Source organism: Mus musculus, chromosome 2 (genome assembly GCF_000001635.26).
Source record: "Mus musculus strain C57BL/6J chromosome 2, GRCm38.p6 C57BL/6J".
Taxonomy (NCBI): Eukaryota; Metazoa; Chordata; class Mammalia; order Rodentia; family Muridae; genus Mus; species Mus musculus.
In genome coordinates this window covers 61,792,075-61,817,295 of record NC_000068.7, presented here as the reverse complement: position 1 = coordinate 61,817,295, position 25,221 = coordinate 61,792,075, and the positions used below count along the sequence as shown (strand labels likewise).

At 44.2% G+C, this 25,221-nt stretch overlaps 2 protein-coding genes across 3 annotated transcripts in view; both read right to left on the bottom strand.

Moving 5' to 3' along the window:
• Nucleotides 1-3,181: 3,181 nt before the first annotated feature.
• Nucleotides 3,182-14,433, bottom strand: Tbr1 (T-box brain transcription factor 1). Of its 2 annotated transcripts, XM_006499098.4 has the most exons (7): nt 14,019-14,433; nt 11,897-13,759; nt 11,168-11,322; nt 10,543-10,664; nt 9,859-10,017; nt 8,736-8,797; nt 3,182-5,713 (listed from the first exon to the last, which is right to left on the bottom strand). In XM_006499098.4, the coding sequence occupies exons 2-7, from the start codon at nt 12,586-12,588 to the stop codon at nt 4,858-4,860; spliced, it is 2,046 nt and encodes a 681-aa protein (XP_006499161.1). In that variant the 5' UTR covers nt 12,589-13,759; nt 14,019-14,433; the 3' UTR covers nt 3,182-4,857. The 2 variants fall into 2 exon arrangements, with proteins under 2 accessions (XP_006499161.1, NP_033348.2); NM_009322.3 differs by lacking the exon at nt 14,019-14,433 and having other exon boundaries at nt 11,897-12,843.
• Nucleotides 14,434-16,919: 2,486 nt separating this feature from the next.
• The window catches only part of Psmd14 (proteasome (prosome, macropain) 26S subunit, non-ATPase, 14), an 88,683-nt gene continuing 80,381 nt past the window's right edge, over nt 16,920-25,221 (bottom strand). Inside the window, exons 11-12 of the mRNA NM_021526.2 lie at nt 19,839-19,901; nt 16,920-17,314 (exon numbers count right to left, since the gene is read on the bottom strand). Coding sequence (NP_067501.2) covers nt 17,216-17,314; nt 19,839-19,901 — 162 coding nt within the window. The 3' untranslated portion in view covers nt 16,920-17,215. The remainder of the gene's footprint in view (nt 17,315-19,838; nt 19,902-25,221) is intronic.

Below are 25,221 nucleotides of genomic sequence, written 5' to 3'. Positions count from 1 at the left end.
GAAAGCAAAATGACATACAACTCTCAAAACAACTGATCTAAACTAAGTATATAAGACAATAGCTAAACTCTTGCCTGTTTGCCAGTCTTCTCAGAGAGACTCTCATTTTCTTGATCTGGGAAAAGAAAATCTAACTTCAATGACTTTAGTAATTTACAAAGATTTGAAATACTTAAAAGTTCCCAGCTACATTTAAAAAAAAAACAAAAAACAAAAACCCTGATTTCATATTAGGCTACAATATTACTCATTTCAATATTAAAATTAGCCATACAGTTGCCAACATACTTAATTAAATATTTTAAAATCTGAATCGAGTTACTGGCCTCAAAGTTGTGTAGTTCATACATAAGCTTATCTATTGTTGCTGTTTCTTTCAAGGGAATCTAATCAGGTTTGTTTTAACACAGGATCATAGGTTCCACTCTTTTTTTTCTATCCCTGTGACTGACTACTGAGACACACGCACGCAACGTGCTGCACTTGAGACCAAGTTGAATGCTTTTATAAAATCATTTATGAACAAGCATTGTCGGACTATCAGTATAGTTTTACACTCTTTAAGAATGTATGTGGCCTCCGTTCAATAAAGCTTTGTTTCTAACCTGGATCTAAATGAGCCTTTAAAACTGCGGTGCTAAAAGAATAAATACTATCACCCCTCAAAACGTGAGTCACATGGGAAGTAAGAACCATTAACAGTTGGATTTGTCAGAGAATATAACTTCAGAATTTAAGGACATCACGTTGTCCATCTGCCCTAAGTTCCTACCTGCTAATTGCTTCCCATTATTTGTTTAAAAAAACAAAAAACAAAAAACAAAAAAAAACCAAAAAACCAGGAACAATGTGATTTGTGAAATAAACGGGTTAAGTTCCAGCAGATCAAAAAAAAAAAATCATAATGAAAATGCTGGTGGAGGTTGAAGGCAATTGAGTGCTGAGGCCGGAGGTGGTGACAGCCTGATCCTGCAGCAGAACCCCAGGCTTGCTCTCCACCCGCATGCCCACCGTCCTGCTCCTGCTGGCCTAGGCTGAGCAGCTCGCTTAGGCCTAGGCCTAAGGCCTGGGCTCTGGGTAGGCCCTCATCGCGCGGCCTCGGGGTCACCTCCGCCGCCTCTGCCCGGCGGGTTCTGCCTCCGGGCGGCGCCTCCGGACCCCAGCAGCCTCGATGGCCAGCACCGGGGCGAAGAGGCTGGAGGCCTGCAAGATGGCGCGGGTGGCCAGGGGCGGAAAGCGGGCGAGGGCAGACCCGAGTAGCGCGCTCTCGCCTCTCTGCTGCCTTCTTCCCTTGCGTGGAGACGCCATTGGGAAGTGAGGGGACTGAGTTGACGGCGAGGGCCGGCCATCCCCGGGCGGGCCTGGACTTGGGTAAAGCCACCCGGTACCCGGGGCGTGCCCTGGGCCGCCCCCAGGGCCCCAGTCGCCCGTCCGCAGCCACGGTCCCCTCGCTCCGCAGCCACCCAGCCTGGGTGCCGTCAGGGGGCCCGGAAAGCACGCGGCCCCCGAGAGGAGCGCGTGGCTGCAGCTTTCCCTCACGCTGACTCAGTCCACACAGCAGATGGCGGAGCTGCGAGGGAAACGACCTCGCCAGTGTTTTTGAAGCTGGCTAAGAGCAGCTAAGGCGCGTTTTGCTGCACGAGGCGCTCCGTTCCTGTGAAATCGCTCCTCGGAAGCTAAGGGCTTCGCTTACGCATTTGACACCACTCCGGGCCTCGCTCCTCGCCTGGACCCGGGGCCCGGGAGGCGGCGGCGGGGGGGGGGGGGGGGGTTGGAGGGGGCGCTCGCTCGGGGACGGCGCGCTCCCGCGAGCGGGTCTGGGGTCGGAGCGCGCGCTCGGCCAGCCCGCGGCCACGCGCCCTGGAGCGCTGACGCCCCCGCGAGCGCGCGCTCCTGCACGCGGCCCGGGGCAGCACGTGCTGCTGCTGCTGGGCCAGGCCAAGCGGGCTGGCGGGCGAGCGGGCGAGCGGGCGGGCGGGCTCCGAGCACAGCCCGGGGCGGGTGCACGGTCACGGGAGTACACTGCTCACTCCTCTCCCTACTCATATACACACACACCATGTTTGGTGCTTTTTTTCCCCGTCGTCTTTACTTCTTAGGTGAGGAGAGGGGAAAGGAAAAACAAAGGAAAAAAATCAGTCATCATTTTTTTCCCTCTCCATGGCACACGAGACTCCATGGAACGCCGTCTAGTGGCGGGATTGTCCAGGGAAGGCAAATCGGTGAAATCTCCCCCTCGACTTGTCATTTTAATTGCAATTTTGAAGCTTCGTTACATCTGTTGCACCACAAAGGTGACACGGGACACTCTCTGGGTGCTGATGAGTTTGATTCTGTCACCTCCAGGCCAACTGAGACTAAAGGAGAAGGTTGAACCATTTTCTTGTCCCTTTCAGGAATCACCCTCTTTGGAGACAAAAGTACAGAAGTCGCCTCTATGAGGTAAAGACAGACTTGCAAACTTTCTCATGAAATTCCTCATTGCCATTTGCTCTCAAGGGTGGGGACCTGACCTGGGTAAAACTGCAACTGAAGCGAGGATCCCCTTACAGAAGACACCGAGGTGACTCCAGGCATCACCCTCAATCCCCAGCCCCTCTCCAAAGCAAATTTTGAATTCGGTTCTTTAACAACAACCTTTCCCTGTGTTGGTTCTGTGGGTCTTTCTCCACCTCACCCGGAACAATGCCCTGAGACCTCCCTCTCTGAGAGGAAGGCCCGTCCAAGTTTGCATTTATAAAGATTCGCCAGTCACCTCCAAGGCCTCTTGGTAAAACCAAATCTTCAGCATCTGCAGGCAACAGTTTGTCTCTTGACTTGTCTTATATTGCACCCTACTCTAACCTAATGCCTCACAAATTACTGTGTGAACTTTAAAGAAATCCTTGGCTCAGCTGCAGACCCTCCTTGTCCTGTCATTTCAGCTTCGGAGAGAATGAGTGCTGGGACAAAGACAGTTTATATATTTTCCTAGAAAAGGCATACAGCAGCAAAGAGAACTATACTAACTGTAAATAAATAGGAAAAAAGTAATAGCTGGTGGTACTATAAAAGAGCGGGTGTAGGAAGTGGCTACTGTCAGACTGCCCAGAGCTAGGAAGAGGGGCTAGTCTTGCTTAACCCCTAAAAGCCATAACCTATAATAATTCTTTGCAAACTGTAAACTGCTCTCAACACCATATTTAGCATTTTACCAGATTTATTTTACTTGTTATACACAGACGATACAAACGAGCAGAAAACAAAACGATTCTCAGTGGAGTGTGTACTTGTATAAATTATTCAATTCACAGACAAAACAAAACAAATATAAAAAATCACAACATTTGATTTACAGGAGAGCCAAAGTATACCCACGTTTAGACCCTGAATTCCTATTAGGACAAATCCCCCCATAGACTGGAATCTAGATTGAATATTGTGTATGATGCATATTTCACATTGATTTTAAAGTACAAAAAAAGTATAAGTTTGCTACACAACATTAGAAATCCTACTAATCTATTTCCAGGGGGATTAATGCTCCTTATCAAATATAACAAGACTTGGGGGGAATCAGTCTTACTTGCAATAATGCTAGTGTTTTCCCAAGAAAGTCAAATTTCAGCTGTCTCTAAGTGGTGGGGGAATCGTTTTTCAAACTAAAATGCAGTAAAATATACAACTCACACAATTCATCTTCACTAGACTACACTATAGTTACCAACAATTCAGTCATCTATATCATTAGTAGATTACTCATTACAAAGATTTACAGCATATAAAGGTGGAGTGGGGTCTGAAAAGATAGTCAGAAACAGTTTATCAGCATATTTGGCACCTGCACAGACCAGTAATGGATTTGGCACTTTGGGGAAAAACAAATAAGGCAAAATAATATTGCTGATGTGGGGCCATTCCATTTAGAAGGAAGGGAGAAACACATAGAACTCCAGTTAAGTCCGCCTGGCAGGCATCGTGTCACTTACTCGACTCGCCTAGGAACAGACAACTAGCTTTTACAGGTGTTCAGGTGGATTCTCCTTAGCTACATTGTGTGCACCAGGGCACACAGTGGTTACATCATGCAACGAACTGAGAAGTGAGAAAGCCACCACTATGAAGTGCTTCGTGTTTCCAGAGCCTCTTAGAATATCTTTAATAACTCACAAGAAAACAAAGGGTGTGGGAGAAGAGAAAGAATGAGAGGAGAAAAAGAAAAGGAGAAGAAAGGAAAGGAATAAAAAGTTAAGCGTGAACTGGTTTTGTGCCTTGACAATGAGAATAAAAACTAGCCATTCGTTACAATAAATTAACACTATATACAATCATTTCACAGGCTTTGTTCCACTAAAAGTATTAACATCCCTACCATCCATCCATCCATCCATCCATCCACTCGGGTATAAGAAAGGACGCGCTGGGTGGGTGCAGGTTCTAGAGTCAACATCCTATGGTTAAATAGGGAGGCCAAGACAAGGCGGGTCGGAATCGCTGCTGCCTGGCAGGATTGCCCAGGTCTCCTAAAGTTGAAGAGTTTCATTCCAAGAGAAAGGAGAGGATGAGTGGGGCAAGGAGAAGGGGGTGGAAAAAAGACAGGGAGGATCATAACCTCACAGACGAAAAGTTGGAAAACCACAAGGTTTACAGCCAGGTTCAAGGTCGGTGCGCTAACTGCAGAGAAGGCTGTGTAGAGAGAAAGAAAGAAAGAAAAAAGAAGAGTTTTAAAATCATAGTGAGAGACCTGCACTTATCCCCGCAGACGGTCATCGAGGGTCAAGTGAAAGAGCGAGTGCGCTAGAACGGGCCTGGGAAGGAGGACGTGGGGCCGAGCTGGGGGGCCGGGGGCACGGGCGGGCGGGCGAGCGGGCTGGCGGCCTAGCTGTGCGAGTAGAAGCCATAGTAGCCGCCTATGTCCTTGGCGCAGTTCTTCTCGCAGTCCCGCTGGGCCAGCACCTCGCTCTTGAGCGGGGACGAGCTCTCAGACACCGGCGTGTCAGCCGGCGAGATCCGCCTCCGCTTGGCCTGCTCGTAAATCCCCGAGTCGCTGGAGTCGATGGATTTGATGGAGGAGGGCGTCTCGATCCAGCTGGAGTCGGACAGGTCCTTGGGCTTGGCGTCCTCGGCGGCGGGCGCCAGCGGCGAGCGCTCGGCCGCCAGGCCCTCGGCCTCCTCGCCCAGATAGGGGTTGGCGCCGGCCATGCGCGCGGCGGCCGCGGCGCTGTTGGGCCAGCAGGGGAGCACGGAGCCCGACTTGGCGCCGCAGTACTGCGGGGGGCTGCGCGCGCCCCAGCCCGAAGGGTCGGCGTAGTAGCCGAGCGGGCGGCCCGTGCAGCCCGCGGCCTGCAAGGGCAGCGCCTTCACGCCCGCGGCCGCATACGACAGCAGCGTGGCCGCGTTGCCGGCGAAGTCCGTGGCCGTGTCGTAGGCCGAGGCCGCGAAGTCCAGCCGGTTGTTGGCCGGCGTGACGAACCAGCGCTGCGGCGACGGCGCGCCCGGGTCCTCGGCCTGCTGCGGGGACAGCAGCCCGTTGGTGTGCGGCACGCTGCGGTCCGTGCCCGGCCCGGGACCCGCGCCGGCGCCCGGGTGGAAGCGGGCCTTGGCGTAGTTGCTCACGAACTGGTCTTGCAGGAAAGAGCCGGCCATGGCGTAGCGGGCGCCGGGCACGATCTGCGAGCGCGGAGAGTCGTTGGGCGACGGGGTCAAGCGGTCCATGTCGCAGCCCGTGTAGATCCTGGGGGGAGGGAGACAGAGAGAACCGAGGGATGGCGCGGAGGTCCCTTTGGGGTCCTGGAGGGAAAGCCACCTCTAGTTTTTGCCCACCCGCACACCGACTGTAGGTTGCCGCTGGCCATACAGTTTGCAGATGACAGAGGTCACACACCCGCAAGTTCCCTGGCCTGAACTGCACAGATACCAGTTCACCTCCTAGAACCTGAGCGGGACGAAAAGTGAAGACTGGAGGTCATCCATCGTCCCCTGTTCCATCTAAATGCACCGGGACCAAGATGGGGCCTAAATCCACTTAGCCAGCAGTTGTGCTCACATGATGGCTGAGTTAGCCAGACACCAAGGTGCTATTTGCCCTTTGGGCCTTTCCTCACTGATAAATTTCTGAGTGAAATTTCTAAACAAGTGACCCACTCTCTCCACCCATTTAAGGCCTCCTGGGTCCATTGAGTTGTTCAGACAATTCCTTTTCTTTTTCTGGGTAGTTTAAGAAATCCCCAGAGGGGAAATCAGCATGGGGAGGTTGGGGACCGATATGTCCAGGTAATCTCTCAAAGGCTGACTTCCACTGGCCTTCAGAGCCCGTAGGATTGCTGCTGGAATACTTTTTTGTCTTTCCCTTATGTACGCCCTTTAACTCCCAACTCTACTAATGCAAGCAAACAAGAAACTACTACTTGGAAGAAAGACTCGTTGATCAATAAAATTCTTTAGAAAGCAGTGTACTTTCCTCTCATCTTTTCTACTCAGCTTTTGGCCCATTGCTAGAAGGAAAAGTGGAAGAGAAAGACTCTCTGGAGAAACTTACAGTTATCACCCTCCATCAAACAGCCTACCACTCATAACAGCCAACCCTCACAGAGTTTAGTTGTGCCTGACTGTGCAGATAGAAATTATTTACATGAGCACAGATAGATTTATGTAGCTCACAGCAATCCTCTTGGGTGCTATGTATGACTCCACTTTCCTGATGAGGAAACCGAGGCAACGGAAAGTTTGAGAATTTGCCCGCTAATAAAGAGAGATTGTGTTTGGGGGAATTACTTTAGATAAAATAAATATTTATTAATGGGTCTAGGAGATCCCATTCGACTTGAAGTTGGATAAGTGTTTCCTCACACATATACACACATACCTCTCTTTATTTAGCTCACACATAAGTGTTTGCATCTTTAGTCAACACTATTTGAAAGAGTGCCTCAGTATTGTCAGATCTGAACCCCAAGGGGAGAAAACTCCCCAGGGTGTGGCCAAGCAACCTTCTAGAATCATCTGAACCCTCACACCCTCCCACATTGCTCTCTGATCCAACAAGGCCCACATTACCAACCTTATGGAGGAAAGAGATTGCTAAATCTACTCCACTCTCTCTCATTCCCCCAAACCCAGGAATTAGTTTTATGCAGATGGGAAAGTTACATGGATCTAAGAAAGGAGGTGGCTCATCTAACAGAAGGCAGCCACGGAAGAGGGGCAGATGAGAGTAGCTGTGTCTGCTCAGGTGCATTATGTACCCCCTTCTCCTCCCCCCCCCAAAAAAAACCCTCTCCTGAAACTTGAATTAAGTTTCAAATTAAAAAAAAAAAAAGTGGAGAGAGCTAGGAAGAGAAAGGATTAACAAGGTACAAATATCTTCTCTGTTTACCACCACAATATTTGTTAAAAGAAAAAAGCAGTCTGGGAAAGATAGTTTAGATGTCCATCCAGGTGTTGGACCACTTGGGATTGCTGAATTGATTTGTGCAAAATAAATGCTATGAACAGATGTTCTTAACAGAATTAAAAGCTTAAAGTCTATAGAACTCTCTTCCAGCATCTCTAGTCTGTGGGCCACATTCTTCCCACTAGCTTGGGCCCACCTTTCTCTTTGTGTTTTAAGACCTGGAGTGGCAACGTTTTATTCCATAGAATCATGTTCAGGAGGCTGGGTTCCTTTGAACTGCTTTTGGGGGATACTGAAGAAAGTTGGAACTAGGAGACATCACTGACTTTCTCAGTTGGACATTTTCAGAATGGGCTGAAGGGCTGCCTGTCTCTTTCCCCACACATTTAACCTATTCCTAGTCAAAGACTAAATACTTTAGCTTTATCCCAAAGCCAGAAAATTAAAGTGCATATTTTTCCTTTATGTTTTCTAGTCATAAGAAAGAAGGTGAATTGTGCAACCCCACTTTGCATTTTGCTGTATGACACTATCTGAAAACTCTTAGGACTATGGTCCGTGAGTAAAAATCCCAGAACAAATCTAGAAAGCATTCAGTTTACACCTATTGCTGTCCCAGAGGACAGCCTTGCTCTGAAGAAGACATAGAGATAGGTACTGGGCAGGGCGGGAGGGAGGCGGCTGAAGAAGGAGAACCAACACATTTAATCAAACCACAGATGCAAAAATTAAGCAAAGACATTTTTCTTCTGAAGCTTACAAATAAGAGGCAACCATGTCTCAGCGCTGCCCAGAGCCTGTGGTGACTGGAAGTTAAGCTCTGCTCACAAACTTGCCTGGTGAAGGCAAATTTTTATTCAGTCCATAGTAACTTCACAGGAAATGCTTTCACATAAAACTTGAAAATGGGTAAATAAAAGTCACAGATGCCAAGGAGACGGTAACAACTGCTGGAGGGAGCCACGTGCACTTTCAGGCAGAACTGCCCGGTTCAGACAGACAATCTAAGCTGAGCATCTGCAGTTACACAGACAGCATGCGTTGGGGGGACCAGGGCAGAGTCCCTAGCCAGCCAGCCAACACCAGAAGCCGCCAACACCAGAGACTGCCAACAACTTTGGAATTTGAAAGAAAGCTACAAATGAGTACAGGAAACTTTTAACCAAAATCACACAAATACCAAGCCACGAGGTCACCAGAGAGGGAACCAACAAACTAAGGATGGGGGGGGGGGGGGGATCGCCAACGATTTTCTTACACAGTTTGGCTTTCAAAATCCTTAAACACAACAATAGACCCTAGGCTAATTGCCAATTCAGCATCTGAGAAAAAAAAGAAAAGAAAAACATGTAAAACTACTTACGTGTCATAGTTATCTCGAAATCCTTTTGCAAAGGGGTTATGATCTATTTTTAGTTGTGTAATCTGAAAAAGGAGAAGAAAGAGAGATTGTGGCCTCATCTTCTACACAAGAAGGTGTGTGTTTGAGAATATATATATCATCTGCCATTTGGCAGGAACTTGGGTCTACTGAGTCACTAAATAGCAAAGTTCTCTAACAAAAATTTAAGAGACTAGCAGGAAAGGAAAGTGATAAGGTATCGGGAATGTTATGAGAACCAGGTTTAAATTAATAATACCTAAAAGCATTTCAGTTAGCACTCCTGTGTGCTATAATTTGATTCAAATAGTCATTTTAAAAGCCCTTTAAAACTTTAACTCATTACTGTTTTCAAGAGTTTAACCAGGTATTTTCTTTTAAATGGGCTAATTCTGATTCTCAACTCCTCACCCCAAACAAGCAAACAAACAAAAACTGTAAACTGCATCTCAAAATTAGGTTGATTTGAAATAATTATTTCATTTCTGATATTCTCACTTACATGACAAAACACAGAACTTTTATACCTCTAGAGTCACAACTGCTACTAAAATCAACTTTTGCAAATACTTAGAGAGTTTGAATGCTAGAAAATTGCATCCGTCCCTGTAATTTTACTTTACTAGCCTCCACACACTCATGTCTACAAATCTGTCTGTATGTACTAATCTCTTTTCTGTTTTGAACTCTCCTTTTAGCCACCAGTTTCCGAGATTTTAGAAACACTTTATTTTAGATTTCATGGCTTGCTAATAGAATTCACAGGGTAGATCCTGGGAGGAAAAAAAAAAAAAACATTTTTGAAAGGAAGAAAACACACGCTTTAACGTATTCTAGTTTGAGGACCAAACTAAAGCTTGAAAAGCACTGGTCCTGGAAATAGGTATGCAAAACACAGCTGGGGCATCGCATCGGTATTTTGGAGCTGGAAGCAAGCTGGCAGAGCTTTCCCACCAGCTTGGTATCTGGAGGAAGGGCCTAGCAGGCCCCTACCCTAAACCTTGCTGTAGGGCCAGCTGTGGCCTAGGCTAGTCTGAACTGAGTGATGGAGGACTAAGGGATTTGGAGGTACCACTCGCCCATGCCCAGCCCCGAGCCTCCTTACATCCGTGTTCTGGTAGGCGGTGACAGCGATGAACTGAGTCTCCGGAAAAGTGAACGTCTGGACTCGGCCTGGCTGGCTGGTGTCCTCTGTGCCATCCTCATTCACTTCCACCACGTGCAGACGGGGCTGGTACTTGTGCAGGGACTGTAAAACCACCATCTGTCCGGCGAAGAGAAAGGAGAGCGCCTTTACCGCGCGCCTGTTCGCACCAGCCTCGGGGCTCGCTCTGGGTCGGGCTGAGCCAACTGGAGGCCGCTGCTCCAGACTAGCCGTGGGACTCATCTCCTGGCGACCGGGTGGCCTGGACACACTGGCCCGGGTACCTTTGGAAGCCAGGATCCTCTGGGCACTGGGGAAAACCAAGCCCGACTGCCAATGTTCTGTCCCTTTCTTTCCTCCTTAGAAGAGGAACAAAGATTTTTCACAACCTACAAATCTCAACTGATTCCTTCCAAAATCAACCAGCATTTGCTTTTGGAAAGGCAAATCCCAGAATAAGGTCAGATATGAGGCAAAGAGAACAACTTTGTGGATTAAATATGTTTTGGGGAGGCAGAATTATGATTTTTGAAGTTTTCATTGATGGAAATAAATTCTACCGTGTTTTTGTGCTGCTGTAAACTGAAGAAGGGTGTGTGTCAGAGAGAGAGAGAGAGAGAGAGAGAGAGAGAGAGAGAGACTGACCTGCCCATTGTTGTTTGATGCTCCCTTGTTGTTGGTAAGTTTTAATTTTCCAAAAGAGATTTCTTGCCGCATCCAGTGAGCCCCAGTGTTGGGGGAATCCGGATGCATATAGACCCGGTTTCCTTAATAAAGAAATAGCTTGTTTACATATGCTGCTCTGGGCACTGCCCAGTCCCAACTCCTTAGCACATAAAACACACACACACACACACACACACACACCTCATTCAACAATGAAACCCATTACCTGTTTTTGGGGGGACATACTTTCTTCTCTTAACTGGGAATTATTAAAATAGCTTTACTGTCCAGTCCCAACTCTGTACCATATCACACACACACACACACACACACACACACACACACACACACACACACCTTCACAGAGAGGACCATTAGCTGGGCTTTTTTTTTTAAAGCCGCGATTTCTTCCCATTAACTAGGAATGATTAAAATAGCTTTTGCATAATCCTCCCCTTTCTGTCTGTCCCCTGTCCCTCTCTTCTTTAGGAAGTCATTGGCCGACCGTTTTTAAAAAGTCGCTCGAGCCAGTCCACAAAAGGCTTTAATTAATCATTCTCACCTAAATAAGTGTCAAGAAAACGTGTTAATTGGAAGGACTTGCCTTGCACATTGGTGTCCGCTTTGCCACAAGGAACCCATTTGCCTCCTTGAAACCTCCAGTGATTGGGATCCGCCAAAATCACATCCACAAAAATATTGTAATGAGCGGTGGGATCGAGACCAGAAATGTTAAAACTCAAAAAGGGAAACATGCGCCTGTTTAAATTAAGAAGAGAGAGAAAACAAGGGGGGAAAGGGAAAATAAATGTTAAAGATTAAATGCAAGAAGCGGGGCGCCAGAAAGCTAAGCAAAACTTGTCCTCGCCGCGTGTCTGAACGAAATGTCTGCTGATCTAGGAAAGGGGGTAGTGGGAGAAGGGAAGACGTAGGGCCGAAGTCGGGAAGAGCAGCGAGCGCTCTGCAGTGGGGGACCAACAGGGATCAGTGCTCGGTGGAGAGCCGGTGGCGGCCTGCTTCTCCACCTGTCGGCTCGGGCCAGCTTTGATGCGTCGCTCTGAATGCCTAGGAGCGGCCGCGGCTCTCCGTCGTGCTCTAGCCACTGACTGGTTCTCCGACCGCATTGGCACAGCAGGCTCCCCGCCACCAACATCACGGTGGTTATTATCCCTTCCACATTCCCCTTTTCCAAAACCAGCCAACTCCAGGACGCACCCGAGCGCCTCTCCACTCCGCTCCCCGACCCCACATAGTCGCTGCCCGGCGGTCACAACTTGGGTGCGTTCGCCCAGGGTCACGCCTGGAACAGCGGCAGCCAAGAAAGTAGCATTACCTTCCCTGTTTAGTGATGATCATCTCCGTTTGATGCCGATGAAATTTCAGCCAAAGTGGCCTGTTGCACAGGTATACTTGCGCCTTGCCGGGCACCAACCCGGGCTGGGTGGAGGAGAACTGGTAGAAAGGGGCTCCTTGGTAGGAGTGGCCGTACTGCTGTGGGTAGGGGTAGCCGGCCGTGGGGTAGCCCTGCGGCGAAGAGTTGGACAGCAGGCTGTTGTAAGCTCCGTTGGTAATGACCGGGTGGTGGGCCATGTAGCGACTGGGGCTGCCGATGGAGAAGGCGGGATGCGCCGGTCCGTGCTGGCTGGGGTACGGGAACATGGCACTGGGAGCGGTGGCCGCAGACTGTGGCTGGCTGGACTGAGAGAGTAGGTAACGATCTGCAGCAGAGCCATCGAAACTGTGACGAAGCTCAGAGACCCCGTCCAAGACAGGAGAGAGTTTACTTCTCTGGACGTCCCCTGGTGAGTCCTTGGAGTCAGGAAAATTGTCTGTATCTGACTGATTCGTCATCCCCCTGGTAATTTTTTTCAAAGGTGAACTTCTCTCCAGGTTGTCAGTGGTCGAGATAATGGGATGATCATGCAAGACAAGCTCAGATCCGCCCGAATGTGGGTAGCTGCTGCTCACATTGAGAAATTTCTTGGAGAGCATGATAGAAGGAGAGAGGCAATGCTCCAGCTGCATAGCTCTAGAACCTGAACGCTGGCCCTCCCGTCCCTGGGTTTTAAAGTCCTGTTTATCATACACTAGGAATCCACAGACCCCTCACTAGACAGAAAGCACTTCAACCAGCAAATGCTTCTCAAAGGTTTGATTTACTTTTTTTTTTCCCTGGGAGAAGAGATTGGCCAATTGACACTATGCAGCAATCAGAAAAGGCTCACTTTTGATCTTGCTGCTTATGCAGCCGATGAAACGGCTCTTGCCATTGGTTAGCTGCTGACAGTAATTTAATTAGATAGACATTAATTAGGATAATCACCTGGCTCCTGGTCGCGACGATCATGGCAAATTGAAGGGGATGATTTTATTGTTGGCTTGGGGGGTGGGGAAAGTGTGTTGGTTTACGTGAGCTCTGTTATGTCACCTTTAAGCTTTGTGACCACTGCTTCAGGAAGATTCAAAGATGTGCAATTTACTAAACAGTTCCTTACCCCCCCCCCTCTCTTTAGAGAGGAGGGGCGGAGGAGGGAATTCGATGATGCTAGGAGACTTTTCGGATCTGAATGAGCCAAATATTCAGTTGAATGTAACGATTTCAAGTGCAAAGTATACAAAGCGCGAGCCGGTGGCCTCTTCTCGCCCTGTAAAACTTCCAGAGTCTGTCTTTTCCAGTTAATACACAGAAGCACACACACCTGAGCCTGTGCTTTGTTGAATCGGTATTGCGTGTCCTTGCCGCCCCCTCCCCCACCTTTAAACTACACGAGTAAATAAATAAATAAACAAACCTCTGCCGCTGAAAGCCACAGCGTTAAGAGAGGAGAAGAGGAGGCAAAGCAGTTAACCCACCCAGCAACCCACCTCGGGAAGGTTCGGTTTCCGGCAGGGGTACAGAAACAGTGACAATCTATGATCTCCTTTTTAAGTTTTGAAATAATCATAAGCTGTCGCGCTGAAGTGCTTTAATGTATTTGCAGTCATGTTTACTGGGTCGTTACTAAATATTTTATCAGCCAACTTGGTTGCAGATCATCTGAAGAGCAGCTAGCTGGGGGCGGGCGCCATGTATCCTTTGAGCCCCACCGCACTTCCTCCTTTCCGAGGCACTGGCTTGGTGACAGGTTCATAAGCCTCGCCAGGAAAAAGAGAGGGCTGAGTCCCCAGTGCAAATGGGTTCTCTAGAAGCGTTGATCTGGGGAGACAGAGTGGAAGCGGTGTCAATGCGATGATCTTACTGACTGGTGTGGTGTGTGTGTGTGTGTGTGTGTGTGTGTGTGTGTGTGTGTGTGTGTGTGTGTGTAATGTTTACATAATCCAGAGGGAGAGAAAAAGAACCCATGCCAGTAATTTTTAAAAGAGGATTAGCGAAAAGAATCGATGTAAAGAGATTTTGGCACAAGTAATACGAGGCCCCAAGCAACTCTGAGGTATAGAGAGAAAAGATCTAGTACCTGCTTTCACAGGCGGCTAGCCTTCGGCCTCGAGCCAAGAGAGCCTGAGATCTATAAACCCAGAGCTCATGCTTGTGTCCAGGCATGGCCAACCCTGAAGGCAAGAGGTGCAGAAAAGCAGAGCCAACCCCGGGCTTAGCTCAGCTCGGCCAGCAAGGTGGTGAGCTCAGGGGGACTAAGAGAGTGCCAGGCGACCTGTCTGGCTCAGGACCGAGAGGCTCACACTCCACCCATGCCTCAGGCAGGCTGGGTCTGGGAATCTATCTCCTCCAGATGGTGCCTCTGCCTTCAAGCCTTCAGTCTGAGTAGCCCCGCCAGAGCAGCAGAGTTCAAAGCTGGGTGGAACTTGGGTATGGTCAGAAAAGAGTTAACAGATTCAAGATGTGCTGGAGTTTGGTCTGCAGCGGCCAGCACTGAGCAGACTGCACCACCTCCCTCGGAGGCTTGGCGCTGTGGCTGCAGAGGGTACCAGCTGCAGCCTCCCACAGGGCACAGGAGCAAGACCTGGCACTGGTGGCCATAGGCCGGACAGGTTGATGATCAGATGTCTAAGAATCAAGTAGAAGCAATTTTCTGGGAGAAAAATAATGTTAGACCCGGTTTCCCTTTGAAAGCAAATCTCAGCTCCTATCCAGTTGGATTTTAGCCTTTGAGGCAGAATTGGAGTACCCAGGTTGTTGTTGGTGGGGTGAATATGTGTGATGACATTTGATGTTTCCCTCAATCTTTGCTGCTACTTTTGTCCCATTTTACCTGGTTGTGTCCTCCTCTGCGGGTAACATTGGCTCCTGTCACCAAGTGCCTCTCCTCACCCTCCTGCTTCTCACCTCATCTTGCCCCTTGAACAGGACACAAAGCCTCAAGTACATATATGAAGGTGACAGACCACCTGAGGTTTTGGAAGCCTTTTGCTATCCTGGACACTCAGAACTGGCTTCTTAAAAACACAAGGAATCAAAAACTGCCCATCTAAGTGTAAAGAGGGTAGAAAAGGAATGCACATTTGTTAGTTTTTAAATTTGGAGGTGAATAAGCACTGTGACCCATTTTCAATAATCAGCCCCAAAACCTAGTGGTTCCTCACATACAGGCTTTGCCTTGAAATTGGTGTATATTCACAAGGAAAATGAGGACTCTACCAACTTCGTGTTAAGCTTAGGTTTAGGGAGGGGCTTGGACTGTGTATAAGAGCTTCCAGGGAGATCATTTGAATAGTGTGTAGTTACATCTCTGCAGCTTCAACTCCTCACTGCTTGTGTTTCATAATCAGGCTGCTGATAAAGTGGTTACTAGATCAAGGTGTTCACTGAGTGTCTATTAGAACAACCTGATTTTGATTACTTAAAAATATAAAAACAGACAAATGATTTTTGGTATGAGGGATTATGTCAAGGTACTGAAGCTGATACTGTTTTCAACATGAAGGGGCAGGAGGGCAGGAGGGCAGGAGGTAGTACTGGGGAATCAAGGAAGCCCACAGGTTAAGTAAGAGCAAGCCAGGTGCATGGCAAGCCCTGACAGCCACAAAATCTAACTTAGCCTGAGTACTGAACCCAGGCCTAGAAATACTTACATCTCTCTCTTTTAAAAGGACATACTCAATTTAAAACACACCACACACACATACACACAAAATCTAATTCTAAATAATCCTCCAATATCTGTGAAAGTTGTCATTAATTATAAACGGTGAAAACCCTGTATTTAAAAAGAAAGTAAGGGGGGGGGGGGAGCAGGGAGAGAGGGAGGAAGGAAAAAAAAAGGTTCCCATAAGTGCGAAATAGTCCAAAGGGAACATTCGACACTCCACTTTTTTAGTTTTAAAAGATCATGTGCAATCCTGACGACTTAATGTTGCAGTTAACAAGACCCTATCACTACATTTAAGACAGGACATGCAGGAAGTGCCCACAGCATCTCATTCAACCAGAAAAAAGGAAAAAATAATCCATTGAAACACATTGGAAACGTAAACAATTCTACCTCCAATTTCTGACAATGTCATCAGATGGTTAAGTGCATAGATGGAGCTGTTTATTAGGACAGTATCTGGTGTACTATGGCACTCATGGAATGCTAGTCGGTGAAATCCAAAGTTACCCAGAATAATCCTCCTTTAACAAAGAATGAGAAATATTTTGGCCTGTATGTTTACAAGGACACAACCCAGAATTAAATATTTGTCTCCATACTGTTAGATACTGCTTGGAGTACTCAGTAAGTTGTTTCTGAGTAAGTATTGACGAGGAGGGCAGGGTTCTCTGTTCACTTGAGGAGCTATGATAACTGCTATGATAACTGATGAGGAGCTATGATAACTGCTAATAATCAGTACTATGGTATCAACCGCTGAGTACTTCAAACAATTCAGGAAAGAAAACTAAATCACTGTTTCCAAACTCATGGTATTCATTTACACTAGGCTTTTTCCTCCCCATTTACCTTTGAAGGAAACATATACCTTCTACCACCGAGTTACATGAAAATCTAGTGGTCTTTCCAGCCGTCAACTCCTAGACAGCTTCATAGAATATACTATACTAGAAACTGTTCATAGAATATATTCTTCATTTGTGATAGTTTAAAATAAAATTGCCTATCTTTCAAATGTAGTTTTCTGAAATCCTGAAAGTGTAATGTTAAGATATGAATATACAATGTTGGATTGAGAGAAAGGCTTAAAAAAAAAAACCTCAGCATTTTATCTGGGTTACTCACTAATGAGGAAGCCACTCACTAATGGCAATCATTAATTTGCGAAGTTTTGTTATCACAGTGATGTGTTATGTGTTATTAGATTTCAAAACGCAAAGAGAAACATAGCTTTGTGTGAGATTTCCAAAGCGCTGTCAAATGTTACTCTGTCACTTCCACCCAGTGCCAAAAAGACCTCGGGAGACATGGATTGTAAATGTATTTTATTTTGTAAGCAACAATCAAAATATATTTGTGCTACTGATTTTTTTCAAATAGTAAATGGGATCTTAACAAAATTTGTTCACTTTGATGTATTCCTGAACAACTTTGGAATCTGCAAAACCCGGACAAAATAAACAGAAGCGAGTGCACAACTGAGATGGGAGGTGGCACAGGTGTCTCACACATCACCAGATCACCTTCAGTTCCCTTAACTGTGAGCATTGGGAACGAAGAAGGACGATACACTCAGAGCGCCACTGACAGCTCTCTACGTCACTTTATTTAAATACAACAGTATCCAACATTGCGGCCAAACACTGGACAATATTTGAAGTCATAAGCACATCCACATGTTCTTCCAAATGACGTTTGGGATCCTAAAAGGGAAAATAAAAATGTTAAAGAAGAAAAAGAAAAGATAGCTGTATTACTGGTAAACTATTTTTTTTCAAGAGCAGATTAAATTAGTAATGAAGCCTAAATTTACAAATACTTTATCATTCAGTTTTTCGAACACATTGTTACATTCTTGTGGTTTCTAAATTTGCTAAGCTAGAAAAAAAATTACCCACTGAAAGTCTGACCTGCAGTCCATGCTAGCTACAGGCCTGTAGCACAAGTTTTCATAAAGGGGAACAGGTGAGACTCAGGTACCTGATTGTAAGAAGTCACATTTATGCATAAGTGGTAAGAATATTCTGTCATCATTATATTTTAATGTCAGATGATGCTTTATTTAAGGCATGGATAAGGTTATAATATGAATTCTTACTTTTATCTTTGTAAAAATAAATATAAATTCCATATAACCTTACTATTGCAAGAAAATGATTTTAAAATATTCTTGGATCAAAAGTCATGTAAATGAAAACTTTTAAAGTATAATTTGGACTAATTCTAAAATGTTAAGAATGCTTCATTCAGCTCTTCTAGAAAATTGTATAAGTGAAACTTACATAGGCACAACTCTTAAACCTGATCAAATCCATTTTAAATAAGACAGGTTAAAAATTGAACTTAAAATTGCATTATAATAATAAATTAAAATGTTTACTTAAGTTTAAGGACAAATAAGTTATTTCATCTAAATTTGAAAGTTTAAAAGATAAATATATGGAATAAGAAACTATTTTAAAGCATTATTTTCTTACATGTGTTTAAAATAACTAAGATCCGTAACTTTACGAAGTCTTCTTCCCTGGATTATGGGAATAGTCTTGGGTCTGCTTTTCTTATCCATAATTTCAACACACCAGTTTCTTACAACACATGCTACAAGCAATTCCCATCGACTAGACTACGTTACTATTATCTAGAAATTAAATCTTAACACATTCGAGGAGAAGGTCCTAAGAAAAACCAAGAAAAGCAGGCCAGTGAGCTATTTCCCACATGTAAAATGGACTCAGTGGGCGCGCCTGTGATTCCAGCATCTGGTAAACAAAGGCAAGAGGATCTCTCTGAGCTTCATCTCTTTTGTTTGTTTGTTTGTTTGTTTGTTTGAGACAGGTGTGTGTGTGTGTGTGTGTGTGTGTGTGTAATAGCCCCAGCTATCTTGGAACTCTCTAGGTAGACCAGAATGGCCTTGAACTCAGAGATCCAACTGCCTCTGCTTCCCGAGATTAAAGGCTTGCCCACTGCTGCCTGGCAATTCTGATTTCTAAACCACATCAAATTATATATTTTCGGTTTCAATTTTAACTGAGTCCTTTTATTTTCCTGTGGGCTGTTAAAGAAGACAGACATTACTAGAAACCACAGCTTCAGAAGGTAATTTATTTAGTGAGTTCTAGAAAGGGTAAGGCTCCAAACTGATAATCTAACATATTAGATGAAAATAAGTAGTTGAAAATGAAAACAAGACTAATATCACACAGACTGGAAAATAAGATGAACTATTTTATTTTGGTTTGAGGGCACTCATTTTTAAACTGTAATACTCAGAATGTACTCATATTTTAGTTATTTATAATATACAATAAAGAGAGACCTTTGCCCTACTACTCTGGATTAATTGGTTTTACAGTGAATTGGTAACTCATTTATCAGCTATCTACATTACTTCTTGTGGCAGCTGGGTGATTCTTAGAGATTTCCCATCCAAGAATGGTCCTGGCCCAAACCTACATAGCGTGTGAGATGTGATGGGATCAGAGCATATGGTAGGATGGCTGAAAGCAAAGACAGCTTAGTGTCTTGCATCTGAAATATCAAGATTCTGCCAACATCAGCAATATGATAACCATGTTCCATGAAATGGGGAAAAATGTAATCAACATTCTTTAGAAAAACACTCTAATTAATCTGTAGATTCTCTTAATTGCTGGGTATGTTCCCCCATCCTCTGATAACCAGGCTTAAATATATATTTCTTCTTAGAAGAGCAAAAGAATCACTATTTAAATTCTTTCAAACAGTGCAGTCAATAGAATTCTAAACTTTTTCAGGGAATCAGCTATACAGTAACAAAAATATACCTGTAAAAATGGCTACATGAAGAAATTCTGTAGGAGTACTACTACCTACCTATTGAAAAATGCAGTTATTAAATAAAAAAAGAAAATGGTTATTAAATAAATAAATAAATAAATCTTCCACATCCTTATTATTTTATTCCAACTATAGTAAAATTAGATTGGGCCCGAGGCCCCTGTAACTTGTTTAGTAATTGTTTTCACTACGACAGCACGTCATCGGTTGAGAGTCATGATTTAGTCTCCACAAGCAGCAAAGAGAATTTGGCATCAAGTAAATATAGTAGCCTTTAAAGTTTAGTATGATCAAATAACAGAAGAAATGTAATATACACAAACAAGAAAAAATGATGATCCCTAAAATAGTTTTATAGTTACGAGAGAGAGCATGTCAGCACGAGACTGTGTAACCCTTTAGTCTCCTCACCTGCTTGCCAACATTCTTTATTGCCAGCTGTTCAGGTGTCATCTTATCTTCTTCTTCCACAGCCTATGTATGAACACAAAGGGCAGAGTTTCAAATTCTGAATTTACTTTTCCCACTGAAGAATAATCACCGAAGCAAGGTGACCATAATCTCCATTCAGAACCCTTTCTATTCAAGCAATTTGCTGGAAAAGTAATTTTGTTTCAATCCAGAACAATCTTCAGGGTAATGAAAACTATTTATCACCACCATTTAGAAACATGTAAGAAAATATAAACAGTAGCAGAAAATAAGCACTGGCTCACTAAATGGCCCTGAGAGATGAGGAGATGGGAGTACAAGGAATCCTTCTGTGCCTAATTCCCCTCTCTTCCTTCCCACCTCCCAACAGCTTCCTTCTCCACGTCCCCATTTCTCCTTCATGTCTGTAGTCTGTGTCTATCTAGTAGCTACTTAATATCATTAAGGACCAAAAAGAGCTGCGGAGTTTTGATCTAATACATACATTATAAGTTAATCTCGACACATCTTTAAATCTCTACAGTATACATTTAGAAAAAAAATCACAATTCCACATGAAGTAACCATAAAAAGTTTCAAGTTTTTAGCATCAAGTTAATTACATAAATTAAAAACCAAATTAAAAGAACATGAAAACCATTTTTACTACTTTAGAGTTACCCACAAATTCTTGTGTCTAGTCTAAGCTCTCTCATAAAACTCCACAACAATGAGAACAGCTAGGCCTGAATGGTGCAGCACACCCTCAATAACCACAGCACTCTTCACAAAGCATCTGAACCTAAAAGGTCTGCAGTGAACAGTGCGGGTACACTACAGCCTCCAGACAGAACCTGTATTTGGAGAATTTGTGGTCTATAATTTATATTACAGCCTCGAGACAGAACCTGTATTTGGTGAATTTGTGGTCTATAATTTATTCATGGCATCTGATAAACAGAAGATGAGGAAAACTTAGTGATCGCCAACCTCAAAAAATGCTACCACAGCATTAGCACAAAGATGGTTTAAATGGGGGTAAAATGTAGTGTCAGAAAACAGAAAACCAAATCCCACTGAGGATTTGATTTGGACACTCTAAACTTAATAATCTCACAGCTGCCAAATTTCTTCATGTGTGAACAATGAACATGTAGGAAGTGCAATCATCAGACATTTCCCATAAACTGGGAAGTTTGGCTGTATTTCACACCTTCTTAATAGTTTTGTAAACAGAGAACTTGAAAATGAGCAAAGATGGCAAGTGTCTAATTTTATAAATGGACAAACTATCTAGAGAATTTTCGCCAGTAGAACCTGCCTAAAGAGAAAAGATGGTGAATATCTCTTGTGTCTGCTGATTACTGGAGGGTGCTTATTTGTAACATATTAGGAATTACACTCAAACCTGAAAGCAGGAAAAATAAAATTCACCAACACTCCAACTAGAATTCCCCAGACAGAGAATATGTTCATTTTCGAAGTCAGATGTCACTCTATTAGTCTGCTAGTTATGAAAGTATTTTCTAACGAGGAAATGGCTTTCCTACTTTTCTTACAAAAATAGAAGCACCGAAAGGCAATATAGTTTATCTTTCTAAATTACTTTCACAATTGTGACACTCTATTTTGCTGACTTGAAAACATGTAGGATGAATGGAACAACTCTCCTAAGTGTGCACTCCACACCATTCAGTGTAGCTGCTCTACACACAGTGACAACAGTGCTTACTACAGTACTGGAAGGAAGCAAGAGGTTTGGAATTTGGCTCAAAATACCAATCTACATATAAATAATCATTAGGAGTATTTTGGATCAAATGCAAGAATCAGAGAGAGCAGATACACAAAGATGAAAGTCAAAAGCATGTAAAGCTTTTTAATATCACTTGAAAGGATAAAGAGGATATAAAAAGCACTGATAAAATTTAAAAATCTTGTTCAACATTTAACCACTTTACCAATTAGTTTTTCTATTCCCAATAATTAAAAGAGAGTTCACAAACTCTTTGAGAAGTGCAGATGGTAAAAAGTACTCCCAGCCATGGATGCCATCTGGGAGATGAGGAGCAGCTGTAGATTTAGGCAGACACTAAGGTTGCAACCCCCCCACCCCCCCATGACAGAAGACGTAAGCACATCACTTCCAGTGGAGACAGGCCAGGTCATGGCATCCAAGACCGCTGGACTTTCCCCTACCTGGGTTCCCTATATCTCATCTCCTATCTGGGCCAGGCCAGTCTTTCTCCACTCACAGTGCTAATCTGGCCAGTCCCCAGGAAAAATTAAGAACTGCTAGCAGCAGTAACAAATGAAATTCAGGCACAGGCAGTGTCCTCACTAGGGAACTTCTGTGTTTATGGCAACTTCTGTGATTTGGCTTCAAAATTTGCTTTTGCATCCGTGCTCCTCGGTTTACTCAACCAACAAAAAAGCACTGAAAATGTTTGTGGCTATTCACACTAGAAACGTTTCTAACAGTTTATCAACAAAGACCCCCAGATGGCTATCCCATCATGCACGGTCTGCACAGTTCTAAGAAATTCTTGGAATTTGGTCTGTTATGTGATCATAATCCCCTCAAATGTACCCTCTATAAAGAGACTTTTATAAATACTTTAACATCATTCTCTTTTTTTTTCTACCAATGATCAAATTTTCAAATGAACAATATCTCAAATGTCATCATTATCTATCTTTTAACATAGTCTGAACCCTTGCCATGTCACAAGCATTCAGATATCCACAGAGCAACTCTAGTTTTCTGAACACCTGTACAATTAATTACTCCAGCGCCTGTTTTCTCTCCCACCCCTTACGATGTCTTATTCTATATATTACCTCTGAATAGCCCTTTGGCTGCTCTTTGTTCCTCATTGACATTCTTGTTCTTTCCACAACCTGCTAAGATCCCACTTAAGTGCATGCTTTCCAACATCCCCAGTAGAGCATGTATCCTACTGTGACAAAGGACAAAGCGCTGCTTGAAGAGCAGGCACAGTTCTCACCAGGAGCAACCTCTGTGTAGCTGCTAAGTGGTTACCTGTTTTGTGATTTTTAAATTTATTTTTCATAGCAATAGAACAAAAACAACACTATGGGCTACAGAAGCAGAAAGTCTAAATAAATACTTTTTTACAAAGTATATTTTGGAAAGCAAAATGAACAAACATGAAGCAATTTGCAAAACTTTCTAAGGAAGAGACTTGACTATGAAGAAGAACAAAACTTTTGACTACTGTCACAACTAGATAGCAGTGTATGTATGTACGTATGTATGTATTATGTGTGTATGTATGTATGTATGTATGTTTTTGAGACAGGGTCTTGCTGTCCTACAACTCACTATGTAGACTGGGCTATCTTTAAATTCATAGAAACCCACCCAGCCCTGCCTTTCCACGTCTTGGGATTAAAGGCATCCAGTAGCATTTATGTTTTTACAAATATCGCTTTATTGAACTCTTAAAACACCTTGGCCAAACATCAATCAACATTTTGCATATAAATTGGACACTAGTTCCCTGGTGAATTTACATTATCTTTACTAAGGAATTCTCAAGCCTGTCTCTCAGGGAGCTCACACGTGGGCTTTACTTGTGTAAATTACTGTGTAATAGGAAGCAAAGCACAGCAAAACAAAAGGTATCAGGAAAGGACAGGTATGCCGTGGTAAGTAAAGGTAGCTAACGCAGATGAGAAGATTAAGGGAAGGTCAATGATCAGGTGGCAGCATCGGAGGCGTCATGAGGAGGAGCCAGCAGCAATGCTGACACCGGGCGAGCAGAAGCTTAGCAGCAGGGAAGGTGCCCTCAGAGGGAGGGCACGGCGGTTCCTTAGATTTTGGTAGCACTTCACAATAATATTAGCTAATGAGAGTTACTTCTGATAATTTGTTGTTTAATAAATTCGTAATTATGGGAGGAAAACACAAGTATACTATTCATTCAAAAAATTTACTGAGTATTCACTGCTTAGGCCAGTAAGAGAATGAGAGGTGATAGCTCAACTCAGAGAGCTTAATAGCCATAAAAAATTTAAAAAATTAAAAAAGGAACATATCCATAATCCCAACCCGGGGGGGGGGGGAGGGAAGCAGACGGGAGCCTAGTGTGGGGCTCCATAGCTAGACCCTGTCTCAGAAGGAAAGAAGGGTGGCTGAAAAGGTACATCTAGTATTGAGACAAATAGATTATAGAGAGGCAAGCAAGAGCCAGTTCAGGTCTGGCCTTCAGTAAACGGCACAGATTCTAATCTCAAATGCTTTTAAAAGGAAAGGCGTGGACTCTGGAGGGAAGCCTCAGCAGTTAAGGGTACAGGTTGCTCTTCCAGGAGACCTGGGTTTGGTTCCCAGCAACCACATGGTAGCTCACAACCATTGATAACTCTATTTCCAGGGAAATTTGCTGCTCTCTTCTGGCTCCATGGGCTCCAGGCATACACAAGGTATATACACGTGCCAGCAAAACACACATTTCAAAAAACAGCAAAGCAGTGACATGAAACAATTTATATCTTAAAAAATAAGGTAAATTTTACTCAACACAAAATTAACTACTTAAAAGTAGAAAACATTTTGTATATTTGTTACACTATACAACTATCATCCATATCCTAAATCATTAATTACACTATCCCAAAGATAAGCCTACTTAGGCTGCTACTTCCTGCATGCTGCTCTCACCCCGAGTCCCTGGTAACCACTAGTGCGCCTGTCTGTGGCACAGAACACCTCACATAAGCATCATACAACACAATCTTTGGTACCAGACTCATTTACCATGCCTTAGAGGTTCATCTACACTGTAGCATGAATCAATCAACACTTTATTTTTGATGCAGCCAAGTAATAGTTCATTATTTATGTCACAATGTATTTAACCATTCATCTGCTGAGAGACACTGAGTAATGTCTACCTTTTACTACTGTGAATAGTGGCTGATGGCCATTTGTGTACAATTTCTGTTTGAATACATATCTTGGTTCTTCTGTGTATAATTTATAAGTAAAATTATTATTAGGCCATGAAGTTACATAGATTTTTTAACTTTGTGAAGATTGCTGAACTGTTTTCTACAGCGGTTACCTATAGTAAGAATTCTGAAAAATTGGTTTCTTTTTAAAAACCACAGAACAGTAAGAATATCATTTTACTTTAACCCCAGGTGTGAGGGATAGGGACGGACTGCAGTAGCTGACTATGATTTGCCTCGGGCTCTACAGAGGCATGGTGGCATCAGCTGCAGAGAGTTTGTGATCGTGGAACATTTGGATTCTGGGAACTTTTCAAAGGGTATAAAAGCTAGGGTGTCAAGAGACAGAGGCGGTGGTTGTTGGTCATTCAGGGATTGAGTGTGCTTTATTAGTAGTCATGCTCAGAGA

Coding starts and splice junctions, on each gene's coding strand:
- Tbr1 (XM_006499098.4), bottom strand. CDS start 12,588: ATGCAGCTGGAGCATTGCCTCTCTCCTTCTATCATGCTCTCCAAGAAA. Junction 11,323..11,896: donor ATCATCACTAAACAGGGAAG/GTAATGCTACTT, acceptor TAATTTAAACAG/GCGCATGTTTCCCTTTTTGA. Junction 10,665..11,167: donor AGCGGACACCAATGTGCAAG/GCAAGTCCTTCC, acceptor TTCTTTATTAAG/GAAACCGGGTCTATATGCAT.